General features: G+C 53.8%; 1 protein-coding gene across 13 annotated transcripts in view; it reads left to right on the forward strand.

The window, feature by feature from the left end:
• Positions 1-21,245, forward strand: part of IQSEC3 (IQ motif and Sec7 domain ArfGEF 3) — a 95,031-nt gene that overhangs the window by 16,748 nt on the left and 57,038 nt on the right. For all 13 annotated transcript variants that reach the window (XR_014803980.1, XR_014803981.1, XR_014803982.1 and 10 more), the window contains exon 2: positions 10,378-10,461. Coding sequence is in view for 8 of the 13 variants with exons in the window: in XM_084956963.1 (XP_084813089.1) it covers positions 10,378-10,461 (84 nt within the window). In the remaining 5 variants the exon portion in view is untranslated. The remainder of the gene's footprint in view (positions 1-10,377; positions 10,462-21,245) is intronic.

Consider the following 21,245-nt stretch of genomic DNA (forward strand, 5'->3'; position numbering starts at 1 on the left):
CTGGCCTTGCCGTGAGTTGTGGTGTAGGTCACAGAGGTGGTTCGGATCTGGCGTTGCTGTGGCTGTGGTGTAGGCCGGCAGCTGTAGCTCTGATTTGATCCCTAACCTGGGAACCTCCACATGCTGAGAGTGCGGCCCTAAAAAGAAAAACAAAAATAAAAAAAACAACCCCCCACAGATATTAAATAAGAAAAATAACTCATGTAAATTTCCACTCATAAGGACCATAAGGAAAACGAAGGGGGTGACTGGGAGGAGGGCAGTTTGAGAGGCAAGACCTCACTCACAAGGTGACATTTGAGCAGAGAAATAAAGTGAGGGATGGAGCCGTGGAACACCCGAGGGAAGAATGTTCTGTGCAAAGGCCCTGGGGCTGGAAGAAACACAAGTGGTCAAAGAATAGGAGAAGGGAACGGTGAGAGAGAGAGGTGTCAGCACAGGTCCTGCAGAGGGGTTTGTGGGGTGGAAGTCAGGGGTAGGACTTTGAGCAGGGAACTATGCGATCCACTCCTGCAGGAAACAGTCAGGGGGCTCAAGGGGCAGAAGAGTGAGAGCAGTTCACAGAGAGGCCTGAAGTGCAGCCCACAAGCTATTGGTCTTCACTCATTGATGCAGTCTTCCTTTCATCATCCACGAACACATTTCTGCTATGTGCTAGTCTTTTTTTTTTTTTTTTTTTTTTTTTTTGTCTTTTTTGCCTTTTCTGGGGCCACTCCCGCGGCATATGGAGGTTCCCAGGCTAGGGGTTGAATCAGAGCTGTAGCTGCTGGTCTACACCACAGCCACAGCAACATGGGATCCGAGCTGCATCTGCGACCTACACCACAGCTCACGGCAAGGCTGGATCCTTAACCCACTGAGCAAAGTCATGGATCGAACCTGCAACCTCATGGTTCCTAGTCAGATTCGTTAACCACTGAGCCACTTTGGGAACTCCCATGTACGTTTTTAAATCTCATTTTATCCATACAGTCCTCATGGGGAGGTATCATTATCCCCATTTCACAGATGTGGTAACTGAGGCTCAGAGAGGTTAAGGTGACCCACCGAGGTCACACAGCTATAGTGGTGTCGTCAAGATTCACACAGAAGCTTTAGCCTCGTATGCCCTGCTAACCCTGCTCTAGAGGAGGCCCCTGTGGTGGGGAAGCACTTCCCAAGTCAAGGCCTGATCAGGAACTTGGCTCAGTGCTCAGGGACACAAAGGCTGCTGTCCCCATGAGACCCATCCACGTCACGGTTGTTAGTGTTGCTGAGCTCAGCCTTTGGCCCACTCATCTCTGTCGTGCCGTGAGGACTGGTTAGAGGACGGCAGAGTGTCACCCACATGCGGTTATGGATGGCTGATTTGAGGGTCTCTACGTGACATCGTATCTTTCCATGGCCCACATGGTCAGCAGGTTCATGTAAGGGATGAAACACCCTTGGTCTCATTCCTGATTGTATGTGTGCATGTGTGTGCGCATGGGCACCCATCTGCACGTGCAGGGTTGCATATGACAACATGTACACGTGCATATGTGTGTCTACACAGCCAAGAATGAATGCGTGTGCACTGGACACATGTGTGTGCTGGGTCGTGCGTGCATAGGTTTGGGGTGTCCACAGCCATGCCAGTGGGAAGGCAGGGACTAAGTGCAGCTCCCCCTAAACCTAACGCTTGGGGGCTCTCCCTGCTACCTCCTGTGGTTGGAGAAGAGGCCTCGGTGGAACTCCTCCTTTGGGCATCGGTGGCTCCTTGGCTGCTCCATGCTGTGCACTCCTAGGATGAGAGGAATTCGATTCAGTGCTGGTTCCACCCCTTACCAGGTGTGTGACCTTGGGAAAACCAGCTCACCTCTCTGTTCCTTTACCTGCAAAGGAGAATAACTAGATCGAACTCATGTACAAAGATCAAAAGATGTGTGAGAAGATGCTGTATAAGCTGTGAGAGGCTGTAATGAAGAGAGGAGGCTGTGGCACTGTGAGTCCAGCATGGTGACAAGTGTGATAAGGAACACACTGGCCACAGAAGCCAAAAGAAACAAGTGGGATGACCTCACACCGAAGCGCTTCTACACAGAGAAGGAGAACATCCACCAAATGGAAAGGCAACATGCTGAATAGGACAAAATATTTCCAAATCATGTGCTGATAAGGAATTAATATCCAAAATACGTAAAGAACTCATACAACTCATTAGCAAAAAACGAAACCATCCAATTAAGAAATGAGCCGAGGATCTGAATAGACATTTTCCCAAAGAAGACCTGCAGATGACCAACAGGCACATCAAAAGGTACTCATTATCCAGGAGACACAAATCAAAACCACAAGCAGATGCCACCTCACACCCGTTAAAATGGTTATCATCAGGAGTTCCCATGGTGGCTCAGCCGTAACGAACCCAACTAGCATCCATGAGGACGAGAGTTCAATCCCTGGCCTCCCTCCGTGGGTTAAGGATCCAGTGTTGCTGTGAGCTGTGGTGTAGGTCACAGACGGGGCTCCGATCCTGCATTGCTGTGGCTGTGGCATAGGTCGGCAGGTGCAGCTCTGATTCAATCCCTAGCCTGGAAACTTCCAGATTTAAGGGTGCAGCCCTTAAAAAAATGGCTATCATCAAAAGGACAAGAAATAAGTATTGGTGAGGATGTAGAGAAAAGTGAAGCCTCATACACTGTTGGTAGGAATGTAAATTGGAAAACAGTATGGAGGTTCCTCAAAGAATAAAACATACAGCTACCATGTGATCCAGTAATTCCACTTTTGGGTATTTATCCAAAGGCAATGAAAACAGAGTCTGGCAAAGATATCTGCACTCCCGTGTTTATTGCAACACTGTTTACAATAGCTAAGAAATGGAAACAACCCAACATGGCCATCAGGGAATGCATGGATAAGGAAGATTCCATACAGTGGAATATTATCTAGACTTGACAAAGAAGGAAATTCTGCCATTTGTGGTAACATGGATGGACCTTGTGGGCGTTATGCTAATGAAATAAGCCAGACAGAGAAAGTCTAATACTACATGGTATTACTTATGTGTGAGTCTTAAAAAGAAAAAGAAAGTCAAACTCAGGGAGTTCCCTGGTGGTTCAGTGGGTTGAGGATCTGGGATTGTCACTGCTGTGGCTCAGGTCGCTGCTGTGGCATAGGTTTGATCCGGCCTGGGAGCTTCTGCATGCCATGGATGCAGCCAAAAAAAAAAAAAAAAAGAAAAGAAAAAGACAGTCAAACTCATAGAAACAGTGTAGAAAAGTGGTTGCCAGAGGCTGGGGTGGGGTAGCGGAAATAGTGCATAGGTTTGGGGTGTGAGTGGGCACAGACCTTCAGGTGTGAGGTGAGTAAGATCTGAGGAGCTAATGTAAAACCTGGTGACCACAGCAGATAACACTGTGTTGCCTACTGGAGAAAAAAAAAAAAAGGAATGCACTGACCCAGGCAGACTCTGCCCCCAGTCCCGCAAACGTCAAACAGGCAGGTGATCCGTGGCCGACCCCGTGCCCGTGGCAGGGCTGTGGAGAAGACGAGGAGTTTGCCTTTGGGTGGGAAACAGAGCGGCTCATTGAAGAATGGAGTGACCTCTCATTTATTACTACTGCGAGCTGAACGCCTGGTGTGTTTTCTCATTTAGCTGATTCTAAAGGCACGCTGCCTCCTGTTTGGTCCCCTGTGTGCCCCAGCCTCTCTGCGGCAGTAACATACCCTGGGGGCTGGGTTCAGGCCTGGGGCCAGCGCTGCCTCCCCTGGGAACAGGGACAAGCATCCCTGCCTCTCCAGTCCTCTCGATGAGGTGAGGTCTCGGTGAGGTTCTGCCGGGGTCCTTGTCAGCCACGTGTACCGATGAGTAAACAGACAAGCAGGCCACTGGGGAGCGTCCCCTGCCTCCTGGGCTCTGGACGACTCTGAGTGAGGAGGGCGATGATTTTTCTGTTGGGGACAGGATGCCTTGGTCCCTTCTTTAGGACATGTGTAAAGGGGAGGGGGCAGGAGTTCCTGCTGGGGCATTCAGTGGGTTAAGAACATGACACAGTGTCCGTGAGGAAGTGGGTTTGATCCCTGGCCTCACTCAGTGGGTTGTGGATCCGGCGTTGCCGTGAGCTGCGGTGTAGGTCACAGATGTTGCTCGGGTCCAGCCTTGCTGTGGCTGTGGCCTAGGCCCACAGCTGTGGCTCCGATTTGACCTCTAGCCCAGGAACTTCCACATGCTGCATGTGCGGCCCTGAAAGAAAAAAAAGAGGGGGTCGCTATTTGCAGTTTGAATTGAGTGGAAAACTTGGAAAACCTGCCCATGAGTGAGTCCAAGCAGCATCCTGAGATGGGTCTCCCCCTGCTGCAGCTACAACCCCCGTGAGGAGTCAGAGGCAGAGAACAACAGTCCTGTGGGGGCGTCACGCACCAGCCTGAGACCGTGTTGGAAACCACCCAGGGCCTTAGAGCAGCAACAGGTTGGCATTTTAGGGGTGGCTCCTCCCAGAGGGGATTGCAAGGTCCTGTCATACTTTCAGGGTGGTAACCAAGTGGCCTGGCCTGGCCAGCTGGTGTTGGTCACTGGCCCCTTTCCTCTCCATGGACTGACTCCTCCCATCACCACCAACACAAGGTCCTGGTAGGAACACGGGCGGGCAGACCACTTCCTTGGAAGCCAGGGGAGGAGGGTGTTTCAAGAAGCAGGGTTTCAGAGTTCCCACTGTGGCTCAGCGGAAACAAATCTGACTAGCATCCATGAGGATGTAGGTTCAATCCCTGGCCTTGCTCAGTGGGTTAAGGCTCTGGTGTTTCAGTGAGCTGCGGTGTAGGTGGCAGACATGGCTTGAATCTGGTGTTGCTGTGGCTGTGGGCTGTGATGTAGGCTGGCAGCTAGAGCTCCAATTCGACCCCTAGCCTGGGAACCTCCATATGCTGTGAGTGTGGCCCTAAAAAGACAAAAAAAAAAAAAAAAAAAAAAGAGGAAGAGGCAGGGTTTGGCCTATGAATAATGTGGGAAAGTCAAGTCACTGAGAGACTGAGAAGGTCCCACTGGATTGGCAACCAGATCGCTGGGGAGCTCCCCGGAGCTCGCAGGGGGAAGCTCTGTTGGGGCTCTGGGGAGGAGCTACCCTACAGCATCAAGCTGGCAGGAGATCAAGGTGAAGGGAGACACCTGCAAGCCAACGGCTCTTCCTGGAAGCTTAGAAGGAAGGGGGCGGGAGGAGCTGTAGGGAAATAGTGTTGTTAGGATGACAGATTTGATGAACAAAGGCCTTGACAGCAGTGAAGCAGCAGGGGAGGAGAGGGTGTGACCAAGGGGCTGGCAGAGGGGGAGGCGCCCCTCCCCTGAGATCAAGGGAGAGGGGCAAGGGTAGCCAAAGCAGAACATTCGTAACGGCTAACACTCAGTGAACACTGACTGTGAGCCCAGCTCTACTGTAAGTGCTTTGCGTGTTTTAACTCATTTTACCCTCAACACAATGCTTTAGAGACATCCCAACTGTCAACCCCATTTCTAGATGAGGAAGCCAGGGCAAGGCCTGTACAGAGCAGTTAGGCAGGATTTCTCAAGGAGTCTTCCTCCAGCAGGGAGAAGAGGAGGGCCAAGGAGAGCCACGGCAGGGAGGGCAGCAGGCAGCTCCTCTTCAGGGCCGCCAATGGGATGGAGCAGCCTTAGTGGTCTCAGGAGGAAGGCTTCTGGTTGGAAGAATTCCGTTAGGAGAATGCTTTCACAGGTTTTATGTTTGTTTCGGCTATGCCTGCCGTGTAAGGAAGTTCCCAGGATCGAACCTGAGCCACAGTGGTGACAGCACCAGATCCTTAACCCAGTAGGCCACCAGGGAACTCCTCCCCCAGTAGTCAGTTTGTTTTTTTTGTTTTTTTTTTTTTGCTTTGTAGGACCGAACCCGAGGCATATGGAGGTTCCCAGGCTAGGGGTCACATTGGAGCTACAGCTGCCAGCCTACACCACAGCCACAGCAACGCCAATCCGAGCTGCCTCTGCGACCTACACCACAGCTCATGGTGACCCCAGATCCTTAACCCACTGAGTGAGGCCAGGGATCGAACCTGCAACCTCATGGTTCCCAGTCGGATTTGTTTCTGCCGCACCACAACAGGAACTCCCAGATGACCTTTAAAGCTCCCTCAGAGGAGACTGAGCAGAGATCGAAGAAGAAGCAAAGCCTGGTGAGAGGGAGGCCCCCGTGAGATTTCGGCCTTCGGCAGGCTTGGGGCAGAACCCTGAAGCCTGAGGGCCTACTGCGCCAGGATGACATTCCTGTAGCTTTTTGCCCCTGGCTGCTGGGCCATCTGCCGACCTTTCCAAAGCTTTCTGAGGAGGACTGTGCAGCAGAGTGAAGGAAGTCCACTCTCTCCTCCACCGCCTGGAGGAGATGTGGGGCCCGGAGGAGGAGGAGGAGAAAAGGAAGAGGAGGAGGAAGTCAGGATGGCACCTGGCAGGTCTCTGCTTGCGACAGAGCTGGGGTTGCTGAGTCCCTCGTGGCTCTGACTAGTATCAGTAACAGTCATTATGAGATTGTGTGTCTGTGTGGGGCTTATTAGGTTTCTCCCAAGGCAGTTTCACATTCAAAGTCTTGGCGAGTCCCTCCAGCTCAATGAGATAAATGGGGCAGGGATAAGAGCTTCGCTTGTGGAGGCTTGACCTTCCCCAGGGCCAGCGATGACAGGGGGCTGGGTCTCCAGGCCAGCTCCACACTGTTAGCCCTGCCTTAGCAGGACTCGCGGCCCCAGGCCTGGGCCAGCGTTATCCCCACGCAGCTGCCCACCCCCACCTTTCTTATTGTCCGGGTTTCTGGCCCCCTGGACTCCTTTGGCTCAGTTATGAACCATCTGGTTTCTGAAAATCCAATCTAGTGGTTGAAAGGAAGGGAAAATGTGGTGTTTTATTCTGCCGCTTAGAGGGGGGTTAATAATTAGGTGGCAATCTGGGGGCAAGGGGATGAGGGAAGTCAGAAAAGAAATTATTCTTGGAGTTCCCGTCGTGCCGCAGGGGAAATGAATCTGCCTAGCAACCATGAGTTTTCGGGTTCGATCCCTGGTCTTGCTCAGTGGGTTAAGGATCCGGCATTGCTGTGAGCTGTGGTGTAGGTCGCAGAGGGGGCTCGGATCTGGCGTTGCTGTCGCTGTGCTGTAGGCCGGCAGCTGTAGCTCCGATTAGACCCCTAGCCTGGGAACCTCCGTATGCCACGAGTGCAGCCCTAAAAAGAAAAAAGAAAAAAACATTATTCTTGAGACTCTTAATGAAGTATCAAGACATGAGAAGGGGGAGAAAATATTTTGATTAAAAAAAAAATCAGCTGTGGAGTTCCCGCTGTGGTGCAGTGGGTTAAGAATCCAACTGCAGCGAATTGGGTCACTGTAGAGGTGTGGGTTCAATCCCCATCGTGGCACAGTGAATTAAAGAACGATCCGGAATTGCCACAACCATGGCATAGGTCGCAGTCCCTGGCCCGGGGACTTCCAAATGCTGCCGGGGTGGCCATAAACAACAACAAAAAATCAGCCGAATTAAGGTGCAATTAAACACAATAAAATTCTCCCACTTTAAGCATGTAGTTCGACAATTTTTGACAAAGGTCTACAGTTGTGTAGCCACTTGTCAAGCCATAGACCGTTTCCATCACCCCAAAGCCCCTTGTTCCCTTCTCCATCCAATCTCTCCCCTCCCGTATCACGGAAAGAGGTCTGTTTGGTCACTGTGGCTTTGCCATTTCTAGAATCTCATACAGTTGCACAGGGTGTCAACTTTTGTGTCTAGTATCTTTCACTTAGTACTGGGTGCTTTTGCAATTCATCCACACTGGTGTGTATATGAGTAAGCTTGTTCCTTTTTATTGCTAAATATTATTTCGTCGTATAGATATGCTACAGTTTATTTACCTGTTTACCAGTTAATAGACATTTAGGATTGCTGAGGGTTTCTACATGAATATATATGTGTGCATGTGTGTATTTTTTTTTTTTTAAGTAATAACTGTCTTTATAATGGCAACTCCGGGAAAGTCCTTCCCAGGCTCCTGTTTGAGGCCAGGTTAGGGGCTGTGCGATTCCAAGTCTGGCTCACGTTCCTGACGCACCCAGAAGGGTCTTCCTCTCCCTAAAGTGCAGTGGTTGCCCTCAGACCTGTGGGTGCAGGCCTTTCTCCTTTACCTCTCCAGGAGCAAGGGGTGGGGGGTCGGTACAGACAAGGCCTGCCTCCTAGGTCCTCTAAACGCCCAGGGTCTCAGGCACCTACTCTGCCTGCTGGGAACCTGCCTCACACCAGGCCTCACTTTCCACCACCAAGAAATGGGGATGCAGAGGTGTGGCAGGGTACCACCTGCCCTGGTTGGACAGATTAGGTAGGTACAAAGGGCAGAGGCCCCTGGAAGCAGGTTCTGAGAAAAGCTGGCTCTTGCTGTGTGGAGGGGACATCTCGTGTCTCTGGGTGTTCACAAAATGCAGCCCTGGTTGACTGCAGGCATGCAGGAAGCACTCTTCGTGCTCAAAGAAGAATTCTTCCTTTCTTTCTGTTGTTTGAACTGATGACATTAAAGCCTGGGTCAGAAAAGTAAATAAATAAAATGTGCACTAGGATCCCCTTCACCAAGGGCTTATATATTCACTGCTGTGTCTGCTCCCTGAAAAGCCTGCCAGGTGAAGGAGTTCCTATTATCTTAGTTTTACCAGCAAGAAAACTGAGGCTTGTGGCATCTCCTCTGAGAAGGAGGCAGGGGAAGTCTGGGGCCGACTTAAGCTAAGACCTCCCCAGGTCAGGCACTTGGACCATGACCTTGGGGAGGGCCTGGGGCCAGGTGGTCAGAGGCGGGCAGCATGAACTAAACCCCAGCAGGAGGCACCGAGGGGGGTCTATTGGGGAGCCTCCATAGAGGCCGAGGAGGCCCAGGGGCAGGAGGGGGATGGAGGGGAAACAGAAGAAGGGATGAAGGCAAGCCTCCCCTCTCAGCTGGACTGGCCTGAGGGAACCATCAGCAGGAACCCCGAAGAGACTGTGACTCCAATACTCTGCCTGCCTGAGGTGCAGGAGGACCTGGGGCATCCATGCTTACGTCTCCACGGCACGTGCCAGCACAGCTGGGTCTGGGGACTCGGGAGGCTCTGCAGAGACTGCCTCTGTGCCTGCTCAGAGGAGCAGCTCCCAGCCCCAGGGAGGATGCCTGGGAAATGGAGGCAGGATCAGAACAGAGCCCTCCCGGGTCTGACTTTCTCTGACTCCAGGATGGCCAAAGGGGAAAAGGCAGTGGATCAGTGTAAATTTATCTGAAAGGAATTCCAACGTTAAGTCCTATGGTGGCTCAAGGTGGATATTAGAAGCCCAGCATTGGAGTTCCCGTCGTGGCTCAGAGGGTTAAGAATCCGACTAGCATCCGTGAGGATGCAGGTTTGATCCCTGGCCTCGATCAGTGGGTTAAGGATCCGGGGTTTCCGTGAGCTGTGGTGTAGGTCGCAGACATGGCTCAGATCATGCATTGCTGGGGCTGTGGTGTAGGCTGGCAGCTGTAGCTCCAGTTCAAGCCCTAGCCTGGGAATTTCCTTAGACTATCAGTATGGCCCTAAAAAAAATAAAAAAATAAATAAAAAATAAAAAAATCCCAGCATAGAGACAGAAGGGCCTCAGATATCATCTAGTCTGATGGCTCTCAGTTCTTGCCCTTAGAAGAATCCCTGAGTCCTGGGTCTAGTATGCCCTCGTGCCCCTGACACAGGCCAGCCAGAGTGAATCTGTCCCTGGAGGGCAGGGTCTAGCACCAGTAGTTTAAAAATCCACCGGAGAGATTAATAAGCAGCTGTGACTGAGAACCACTCCTGTAGTTCGTTGGTAAATAAACTGAGAGCCTGGAAGGTGAACCAGGCATCACACCGCTGGTGGGTGGCAGCCTCGGCCCTGAACCCGGATCTCCACCTTCCCGTCGGCCTTTTGATCTGCATCAGACAAATCCCTCATCAAGCCCCCTACCTTATATTTTCAGCCAGCAACTCTAAAGCCTCTATGAGTGCTTTGCATCTTTGCATATGATTAGCTTTAAAATGTTCAGTGCATTAATTCTGTGCATCGTGGATGAAGAGACCTTGTTCTGCCTTGTTGTCAGGGCCGTGGTGGGCAGGGGAGTGGGGGGCAGCAAAGGGTTATAAAGAGCTAACTGTGATCGTGACAAAAGATAGGGCCAAACAAATGGTACCTCTGCGTGGAGAAGCCTATTGTGGGGATGGGGGTGCAGATGTGGAAGAGTTTATTGATCAGGGTGGGGGCAGGGGGCTGCAAGCAGGAGGTGGTGTTTGCATTGGGCCTGATGGGTGGTTGAGAGGCTTTATGACAGGTTCGCCCTCCTGGGCAGTGTTTGGGACCCTGGTGTTACCCAGGGACTGAGCTCTGATCTCCTCCCTCTGCTCTGCCCTCAGGAATGAGACCGTGCTGCATCAGTTCTGCTGCCCAGCGGCCGATGCCGAGCAGAAGCCAGCCTGCTCTGACCCGGCCTCCCAAAGGTGAGAAGGATTGGCGGCCGGTCCTCCCCACCCCACCCGCACCCCCGCTGCAGCCCACACACGCCAGGGCACCACCCGGCCTCTTCTCTTGAGTCTTGTGGTTTGTTTGTTTGCTTGTTTGTACCTCCTTCCTCATGTTTTCATCTCTCTGTCCTTCCTCCGGGCCCCACATGAGCCGATCCCAACCTTTAGGTCCTTACAGCCTACTGTTCGAACCCCCAACCGCTGCTCCTTCCCACTCAATGGCCTGTATAAAGTTCACCTGTTTACACGTCAGGGCAGGTGTTTGATTATATACCTAAAATCTCACGTGCTGGGTCGTCTGGCACAGCAGGTACCCAGCCCATGACAGTGCCCATCCTGCCTCTCAGACCCAAGACTGGAATTTTTTTCCTCGCTCATCTTTCTCCTGCCATAAGGGAGCCAAGATGCCTTTTGATATGAAGGGTTTGTCAAGCTCTGCTGGGTTTGCCAACAACCTGGGAAAAGCAGGGCCCGCTGAGATGCCAGGGGCGGAGTCCGTCCCAAGCTCTCCTCCTGGGTCACTGGCCAGACCTCTTGCTCCATCACTCCCGTCCTCCTGCTCCCCTCCACCGTCTTCCCCATCCATCCGTCCCTCCATCTCTCATTCTCCCACAGCATCGTCAGCATCCTCTCTCTCCGTCTCAGCCTGGAACTGTCCCCTCTGTGGGTTGCTCTCTGTCCTTTCTCTCGAGTTTCCTGTCTCAGTTCAGAGTGCTTCTCTTTTCCTTCCTTGTTCTTTATTTCCCTGAAGGTCAGGATACTTGGATTCTGGCTTGAAATTCAACCCCTCTGCAGTCTCCTCTTGTCGGAATGAATCTGGGCAAGTCACTGAACTGCCCTGGGCCCCCAGTTTTCCCACCCGTATGATGGAGGGGCTGGTCCATCTAGAGGGTAGCGCTGCGCACCCTCTCCCGGAGCCTCTGGGTTGCTCAGGGGCTCAATGGGCTTTAGGCTCCGTCTCACGGGAGGCAGCAGAGGATTCAGAGCCGTGGGGACCCCTCCGCATCACACAGCTGGGGAGCACCCAGGCCTGGACCTGCACTAAAGGCCCCCACACCTGCTTCCCGCCACCCCCAGATTTATACTTCATGACTCCACTGTCTTTCCCGCTTTATTCCTTGCAAAATAACCAGGTAGTAATTGGAGATGGGAACAGATGAGCTTGGGGGCAGAAAACATCCCCCGAAAGGTGTCACTGCTAGTTTTCCCTTGAAGGGAGTCAGAGGGGTTTTGGGGAAGCAGGACTCTGAGGAGGGAATGGTGGGAGAAGGGCCAAAATAAGGGCCCATCTTGGGAACTCTCACCTCCAGGGCTGAGGGAGGCACGGCTGCTACCTGAGGCCACCCCAGGGATGGAGGCCAGGGGAGGGCCCAGTGCTGTGCCGATGCCTGGAGGTCTCGGGGCTGGGCTATGTGCCACGGACCTAAGAAAAGTAAGGCCCCCTGGGTCTCTTGGGCTCCCATCTAGCAGGGCATTGCCCCCCGGCTGAGAATGGCCCTCCTGCAAACTGGGAGGAAGAAGAGAAATGGGAGAAAGAGACAGTGGGAGGGAGAGGAAAGAGGGCGGCCGGTGAGTGGCGCGGGGTGATGGGCAGATGGAGGTGGAGGCCCGGCCCCCTCCTGGGAGCCCGTATGGCTCTGAGCCTCTTCTTCCTAAAAATGTCCTCCTTGATGGAGAGAGAGAAAAGCTGTCTGGTCTGCCTCCTGCCCCTGGTCCACCGCCGTCCCATCCACATCTACTGCTGTCTCCACCCCGAGCGCCAGCATCTGCAGGGGTGGGTACCATGGTGCCCCAAGGAGCTGGGCCTGGGAAACCTCGGCCAGGCTCCCTCCTTCCTCTCTCCCCTAGGCCCACCTTCTCTCTAGGCCTGGCCCCCACCTGTAGCCCTGACCGCTGGTGGGAGCGGATGGGAGGGCCTAGCATGCCGTGCTTTGTGGGACCGGGCGGTGTGCTGGGGCAGGGCGAGGGGTGCTGGCCCTTCATGGGGGCCGGGTGCCAGGAACAGGCTTCTTTTCCAAGGTGGGTGGGGTGGCAGGAATCCTCAGTGAGGCAGTGGGGCTGGGAGGCAGGGTGGGGGTGGGAGTGTCTTGGACAGCGGTCCCGGAGGGCACTGCAGCCCTCCCTCTGTGCGGGGCAGGGGGCATGCCCCCAGGTTGGCCAGACCTTCAGCCACTGTCTGCCTCTGTCCCCAGTTGTCTCACCATGTCCCGTCTGTCTGGTTTGTGGTTTCCTGGAGCATTTCTGTCTGTCTGTCCATCTGTCTGATGTCAGTGCCTCGGCTTCTCTGGGAGGAGCGTTCTGGGCACCTTCTGTTGCCCAGCAGTGTGTGTGTGTGTGTCAGCTGGTCTGTCTGTTCTTGGCCTCTTGGGGGGATTTCACCCTGAGATACGTTTTCTCCCATCAGACTCCCGACGTCCTGGTCCCAACCTGTCTGTGACCTCCCTGCCCCCTCCCTTCCCTTTAGCCAGGTGTCTTGCCTCCAGAGAGTGACCCACACTGCCCGAGTTTCTCTACCAGACCGTGCCAAAGTCAGAGGCCGGGCTCTGGTGAGCACATGGTGGGTGTGTTCCAAGGCCTTCTGGACCCCCTGGGGAGACCCCAGGCTGGGCTCAGAGACCAGCCAGGCTCCCTCCCGCCCACCGCTCAGTCTGGGTTCCCACCTGCTCAGCCAGGCTCCAGCCAAGTCAGCCTCCTCTGGGGTTTCCCCGAAGGATGCCACACCATTGCTCAGAGGTCAAGGTCAGGGTGTTTGGTGCATGAGCACAGGGCCGGCCACTGAGGCCCCTCACCTCCCTTCTTTCCACCTGGCTTCAGTAGTGACCCAGGTCAGCGGAGTCTGAGGTGCTGTCCCCACCCAAGCCATAGAGCTGAGCAAGAGTCCCTTTCCTGGCCTCAGGGGCTCATCCCTGGTTGCTGCAGCTAATTATACCCACAGCCCCTTGGATCAGACACACAAAGAGGAGCTGCAGCAGCCTGAGGCAGATGCGGGGGTTCAGGAGAGACCCTTGCCCCTCCCAAAGCCCAGTCCTGGGGTGCCAGGACAGCCTTCCCCAGCCACCAAAGGGAAGCCTTTGGGGGAGGGATCAGGAGAAACTCTATCTTGGGACACGGATCCTGCCAGGAGCCTTGCTCCCAGAAGTGGGAGGTGAGAGACAGGATACAATGGAGTGGTTGCAGGCTGGCAAGGGCCCCGAGACTGGACCACCTGTGCCCGCATCAGCCCAGGTTCATGCCGCCCCAGGCACACAGCCCACGCTTCCCAGGTGACAGGCCCTCAGGTGAGAGCAGCCTCCAGGGCCGTGAGTGGAGTGCCTGCCAGGCTCTGCCCCCTTCCCCCCTCCCCTTGCTGCTGCTAATGACAGGGCTTTATTCTGGGGAACTGAATAAGCCAGTAATCGCAGGCCTACTTCCCATCCCACGGGCTCCCCTCCCACTCAGGCTCTCCGTGACACTGGGAACAATGACCCAGGAGCTGGCCACGTCCTCCTGCATCTGGCAGAAGAGCGACCCATTTGTCTCCCTGGGTGGCAGTGGGGCCCTGAGACGGGAAGAGCGGCTTCTGTTAATGTAATGACAGGAGGCCGGGAGCGGGGGCGGATCTGGAGGGGGGCACTGGGCAGAAAAGACAACCTCCCCCAGGCCTGGTGGGGGAGGTGGCCTTCAGGGTCGTCCATCCTTCCTCCAGGACAGAAGAACCTTTACTGAACGTGCCAGGGATGCCGTGCTAAGTGCTCTCAGTGTTCGGTCTCATTTAATTCCGTGAGACAGCTGCTATGGCCATTTGCAGATAAGGACTCTGGGGTGAGAGAAGTTTGGGGTCTCGACAGGGGGACCACTGCTAATCAGTCCTGGAGCTAGAAGTTCAGCCCAGCCCTAAGCCTGACAGGCAGCCGCCTTCCACGGAGCTGCTGCGAGGAGTTTCTTTAAGTTTCGTGGGAGAAATCCTTCCAGCCATCTCATTTGATCCTAAATAACATCTACTTTGTCTGATTGTAAGTTATACTTGCTAGTTGTTGGAAATGTGGAAAATACAGAAATGTAACGGAGAAAATAAAAGTGGAATCCAGTTATATAGAATTAACGGCTGTTACTATATTAGTAGTAGGGTTTCTTTTTCTGGGCTGTGTTTTACACGCCCCCCACCAACCCCAGGAAAGAAAATAAGATTTTGTAGCCTGCGCTTCCTACTCCGTGTACCACGGCCACTGGGAGAGGCTCCCGGGAGTCCCTCCCGGCCCCCCTCCCCTGTCACCTGCCAATCAGCCAATTGAGACTCTGCCTGGGACCCGTGGGGAAGGGACACCCAGGCAGCAGTGATGCGGGGAGAGCCCTGAGTCGGCATCTGTCCCCTCTAGTCTCTCCCCAGGGACTTGAGGCCTGATCAATGGACCAGCCAGTGTTTACTCAGCGATATGGAACAATTAAATTCTCAATCCATACAGTTTAGGCTTCAAACAGCTGGACTCTGGAGCTTCTGAGTCCTGTGGCTGCTCCATTAGTCACATCCAGGCTGGGAGGGTCATTCTGGGGCCTCAGAACTGCCTGCTCTTTCCTAGAGAAGCGCTTCCCTCCGCCAGGGGTTGGGATGGGGGTGGAGGTGGAAGCAGGTTCTCCCAGCCCGCCTGGCCCCCAGGCTCCCCGTCCCTGTATCTTCACCCCGGGAGGGCAGTGGAGTGGCCAAGGGGAATTGTCCCATCTCCTTGCAGTCCAGAGCTTAGTTTCCAGGGGCCTTTGCAGGGGTTGGGGTCCTGCGCCCAGAGTGAGCTGTGGACGTGGGGAGGGCTGCTCCTCACCTGGGCTTTTTGAGCAGGTGAGCTCCAGGTCTTTGAGCATCACGGCATCAAGGCGGAGTCCAGCATGGCTGGCTCCATACCCGGGGGTGACCTCAATGGAGGAGGCAGAAAAATTTAGTCCTTGGCTAGAGAAGCCTGCCCTTGTTACTTTACCCCTCTGTGCTTTTTGCCCCACCTGTGTCTTCCCTGCCAGACTCTGGAGGCACAAAGGATAAAGTAGATTCTGTCTGGGCGGAGGCGTCCCTCTAACGCCAGCTTTGTCCTGCCCTGGTGTCTGCCATTCTGCTCAGCAGGGACACGGAACTCGTGTCTGGGCCAGTCTCCTTGTGTGCTTTCCCTCCCAGACCCGGACATCCTCTCAGATGCTCTCTCAGCTAACCAGGTGGTCACTTGGGAACCGTACCCGCCTCCAGGGCTGTGCGGGGGCTGAAGTGTGAGTGAGACCAGGCTGGGGCCCCCTCCAGACAGTCTGCCCATCAGCAGCACATCTGGAGCTGAAGGGAGAATTCCTCCTCCCTTCCTGTTTCTATTTGGTGTCCCCACCCATGACAGCAGGAAGGGGAATGCTGGCCATCATGTGCTGAATTGCCTGCTGGGTGCGATGGAGACAGGTATTACTGAGTTCTCACTACAAGCTATACAGTGCTGTCCCCACGGTACACACAAGGACACTGAGGCTTGGAGATGACTGACTTGTCCATGGGCCACACACCCGGCAAATGGCAGAGCTAGGATTTGAGCTGTGGCCCTTGCCCCGTCTACCCACTAGAGTGAGATGACAAAAGAAGGGAGGGGCTCGCTGGTGCAGGATGTGAAGTGTGCCCCCCTCCCCCCGCCTCCTCTCAGAGAACCTGGCTTGTGGCCCAGGGACCGAGAAGTGGGGCCCTCCCCTGCCCCCCCACCCCAAAGCGCTGAGCAGGAGGCTCAGGCAGCCTTAGGTCAACACATCAGCGCAATCAAGCTGAAGGGAGAAATGACTGAGGGAATGTTTTTAGGGAAGGAAAAAGGCTCTAGGCTTTAATATTTAAAGAAATAAACCCAGCTAAAAAGAATACTTCCAGAACAACCAAATGAAAGCCACGGCAAGGACTGTCCCGTCACCGCTGTCGAGTTGGCGTTTACTAACACAGAGTTTTGTCTGGTGTGGGAGGAAACAAATTCTCGTTTCCTTTGCTAAAAACTTCTTGTTTGGAACTTCTGGATATTCCTTTTCTTTTCACTTCCAGAAAGAGTGACCGTTCCCCACAGGCCTTGGGATTATTCTAACCTCACTATTTCTGGTGCTGTTTTGTTTTCTTCTCGGAAAGGTCATCTTTATCCATGTATCTCTTAAGCAACAACACGAGCTTTGAAAACGACTTATAATTCCAATAAGTGTTTCTTTTTTTCTTTTTTTTTTTTTTTTGGTCTTTTTTTTTTTGTTGTTGTTGCTATTTCTTGGGCCACTCCCGCGGCATGTGGAGGTTCCCAGGCTAGGGGTTGAATCGGAACTGTAGCCACCGGCCTACGCCAGAGCCACAGCAACTTGGAATCGGAGCCGCATCTGCAACCTACACCACAGCTCACGGCACCGCCGGATCGTTAACCCACTGAGCAAGGGCAGGGACCGAACCCGCAACCTCATGGTTCCTAGTCGGATTCGTTAACCACTGCGCCACAACAGGAACTCCCAATAAGTGTTTCTGATGTTAGGACAAAAGGTGTTTTAAATTTGTTTCGTCAAACTGAAAACGAGGAAACACTCTTCCTCCATCACAAGAGCGGCTGCCTCGGAGCAGGCATTCTTCAAGAACGCACTGCCTCGGAGAGGCCGGGAAAGGTTTAAGAAAGGCGATTTTTAGAGATTACCTTTGTGATGATTGAAAAACAAAACAAAGCAGGAAAGACAGCTGTCTGAAGGAAGACCCATGCTTCTGTCTGGAGCAGGGAGAAGTGGGGGCGGGGAGCACAGGGAAAGGGTCGGTGCACGTGGCGTCACAGGCCATCCGTCACCTGGCAGAGAGCCAGGGCAGGCCGTCCTTTGCTGCCGAGACAGGAGATTGAGGAGAAGGTTCCTCGCCCCAGGTCTCCCGCTGGTGACACTGGTGACTACAGAACAGAGTGGACTCAGGCTTCTCCAGCCTTAGATGAGGCACCCCCTTCTCCAGGCCTCTGCATCCTCACCTGGGTCACCCAGGGGCTGCTCGGCCTAATGCCTCAGCCTCTCCATCCGCCCCCCACCCCCGGCCCCCTGTGCTCCGTGATTCTACTTGAAAGCAAAGCCAGGAAGGAGCTGACTTGGCTGAGAGACCAGGAGCCTTTGCAAAGCAGGACAGAGCGAGGCAGAGGGATGGGAACAGGAGCGCCCAGGGCGGTGGGAAAGGCAGAGTTGGCACCAGCTGGAGCTTCTGCAGAGAGGAGCCTTGGGGAGGCCAGCGGACAGGGTTTCTTTCTCGTTTAACTTATTGTGAAAACACAAAAGGGGAGGGCAAGCCTCCCCTCACTCATGACCCCTGTGCTGGCCCACAACTGGCCTGGGGATGGAGGGAGGGTTTGGTGCAAAGCCAGCCTCAGCCTTCACAGGGTCTGTGCAGCGCCGGCCAGGTTACAGGGCTCCTTCCTACCCTCCGCTCCACTGTCCTCCCCACAAACCTGTCAAAGGCACAAAGGCAAAGGTCACCGTGTCCAGTTTTCAGCTGAGGCAATGCTCAGGGAAGGGGAGCAACTTGCTCAGGCTCTGGAGGTGAAGCCAGGAGGTGAAGACAGAGCCCATGCAGGCAGAGGGGCCACCAGGTTCCTCTCTTTGTCACTGCTTGCTGGGTCTTCTCCCTCCCCTCCCGTCACCCCAAGCAGGCTGGTGGGATCTGTTGTGGGCACTGTGTTGAAAGTCTGGGCTGCAGTTTTGCAGGTTTGGAGAATCAATTAGGCATCTCTTCGGTCCTTGGATTCCAGAGGAGCTACCTCACCAGAAACAAAGTCAGGAGAGACTGATATGTCCTATTAGCAGGACTTCACCAATTCACAAGAGAGTCGATCCTGGTGCAGGGGACTCTTGATTACTGACAAAGAACTTTAAAATACAAGAAATCTTTTTCTGAGAGCAGAGAGCTGAGCACCAGATTTTTGTGGATTCCCTACTAGGCTGGAAAGGAGGGAGGTGGGGAGGTGGGACAAGAGTGCCCTGGGCTGGAAGATTTCAGAAACTTTCAAGGAAGCAGTAGGAGGTGGAACAGTTGAGAACAGAGATGGAGCAGTTCAAATCCAGGTTCAAGTCCTGGTTTGACCACTTACAAAGTCTGTGACCCTGGTTCAATGACCCAAGCTTTCAAAGCCTTGGTTTATGTATCTGTCCAATGGGGGTGACGATAGCACTGAGGTCTTAGGGTGCTGGGGAGGATTCAGTGGCATGATGTGTGGAAAGGCATCGGGTAGAGGGTAAGCACTCAGTAAATGCAGCTGCGTTAAAGCTGGCTCTTTCAAGAGCAGAGAAGGAGAAATCAGTGAAGATCCAGGAGTTCCAGGAGAAGCATCTAGAAACTCAAGTATGACTGGGAAACACTTGGAAAGAACGGGCTTGCGAGTCCCCTGGTAGCTCAGTGGGTTAAGGATACGGTGTTGTCACTGCTGTGACTCTGGTTACGGCTATGGAGAGGGTTTGATCTTGGATTGATCCCTGTGGGTGTGGCCAAAAAAAACCCCAAACAAACAAATGAAAAAGAATGGGCTGACTCCTTCAGGAGATACGGTCCTATTGGCAGAGCACCTGGTATGGCGAGCAGGAGGGGACACATTACGTTGCACCTTGCTCAGGGGTGCTGAGCTCTGCCCTTGTGGGAGAGGGGCCGGTCCCTCCTTTGGATGGCAGACAATGGGCGTGGGGGAGAAGGCCACTTCCAGATGTTTCTAGTGAAGCCCAGCCTGTGACATACGGAGGGTTAGATGAGAGGGAGAGAGGGAGAGGGGACTCAGACCGAGGGACCAATTTGGGGAAGAGATCTAAGAAACTGAAGGCCCTAATGAGTGCCCATCAAGCAGGGCCGATAGGCCCGGAGAGGAGATTTTCTAGACATCAGGGTAGGAGGGGAAATGATTTAACCCAGCACTGGGCTGTCACAGGGCAGCGAGGATGCGATTAAGCACACAGGCATTTTATCAGGAAAATCTTGCCAGCGGACAGTTTCGCTGCCTCTTCTTCTAAGAGGAGGAGACAGTTTGGCCCCCACAGGGAAAGGTTTATGGCCTGGCTCTGACCCCTGTCCTGCCTGGAGGTGGGTGGCTCCCCAAGCTGGGAGCTCTGGTGCTTCTTCCCAAAGCCAGTGGGTCTCGCATTGCTGCCCCTTCCTCCGAAACACTTTTGGGGTGGACCCGTGAAACCCGCAGGCATGTGGGAAATGGCCCAGCCATTCTGATGCTGTGAGCTTGGAGTAGTTTCTAGAAGGATTGGAGTAGTTTCTAGACATTAAGAAGGACTTCACGAGGAAATGGGAAGATAAGGAAGATGACTGTGAAGAAACAGGCAGAGACTCTTGCTCCATAGTTACTTGCTGGGTGGCTGGAGCAATTTCCTACCCTACTGGTGACCATGCCATTTCCAGCTCTTGTGTCACAAGACTCTGGTGTTTCGGCACACACCTGACTGCCACAGGCACCGGTGGGCCATCAGAGACCTTTCCCCTGGCGTGGGGTGAAGGGGGGCCTGGGAGGAGCTGGGAGGAGGCCCTTCCCTGGAAATGGCTCAGGACCAAGGAAGCATCTCCTCCGCTGGGGGAGGCAGGGCTGGTCTGGGTTGGACCAGGAGAAGGATGAAATGAAGCAGTGCAGCCTCATGGCCTGCCTGCCTCTGGGATGGGCTGCGCGTGCAAGGTTTTGTGGGCCTCCATCATAGGGGACCCAGGAAGGACCAGATGAGGTCTCTGCTCTCCAGCCAGCTCACGAGCCAGAAGGCAGGGAGGCACAACATGCCCAGATTAAAGGAGGAGACCTGTATCTACCGGGCATCAAATAAGTGCCAGAGGCTTTACGGTCATTGTTTTATTAACTCTCCAGCAAAAGAGGTATCCCCACCTTACACACGAGGAAACTAATTCAGAGAAGTTGGGGACCTAGTCCAGGGCCGCACAGCCAGGGAGCGGTCTGATTTTAACCCAACAGTCTGTCTGACTGATAGTCTGCTGCCTCCCTGCCCTTCTGGTTTCATCTAACTCCTCGTCTTGAACTCAGGGCTTCAGCAATCACGCCATCTGGGAAGTCCAGTACTTCTCCATGAACTCAGACAAGACAGCAAGATCCTTGACAGTTCAAGGTAAAGGGCTGTTCTTTATTTTGAAATCACATCCTTCCTACTTTTCATGTTCTTTTATACTGTTTTAGGGAAGAGTTCCCTTGTGGCTCAAGGGGTTAAGGATCTGGTATTGTCATAGCTGTGGCTCTGGTTACAGCTCTGGTGCGGTTCAGTTCCTGGCACTGGAACTTCCACATGCCATGGGTGTGGTCACAAAATATCATAGGGAAACTGAAAGGTGCTTTTTTTTTTTTTTTTTGCTTTTTAGGGCTGCACCTGTGGCATAAGGTGGTTCCCAGGCTAGGGGTCGAATCAGAGCTACAGCTGCTGGCCTACACCACAGCCACAGCCACGCCAGATCTGAGCCGGGTCTGCAACCTACACCACAGCTCATGGCAACGCTGGATCCCCAACCCTTTGAGAGAGGCCAGGGATCAAACCCACAACCTCACGGTTCTCAGTCAGATTCGTTTCCACGGGAACTCCCTGAAAGGTGCTTTTGCTTTTTGGTTTCTTATCTGACAAAATAACAAGTTGGAAATCCTAAAAAGGAAAACGATGGTTGCTACTCACATAGGGCTTAGAGTGTCTCACATACAGGACCACGTGGTCCTCTCCTGGAGAGGAGAGCAAGGCCCATGCAGACTTGCCCAAGGCCACATGTCCATGGATGGCAGAGCCAGCGTTCAAATCCAGGCCGTCTGGCT

Source organism: Sus scrofa, chromosome 5 (genome assembly GCF_054392235.1).
Source record: "Sus scrofa isolate SSC_HxYL_T2T_F1_AM1 chromosome 5, Sscrofa_HxYL_maternal_Yorkshire_Landrace_v2.0, whole genome shotgun sequence".
Classification (NCBI taxonomy): Eukaryota; Metazoa; Chordata; class Mammalia; order Artiodactyla; family Suidae; genus Sus; species Sus scrofa.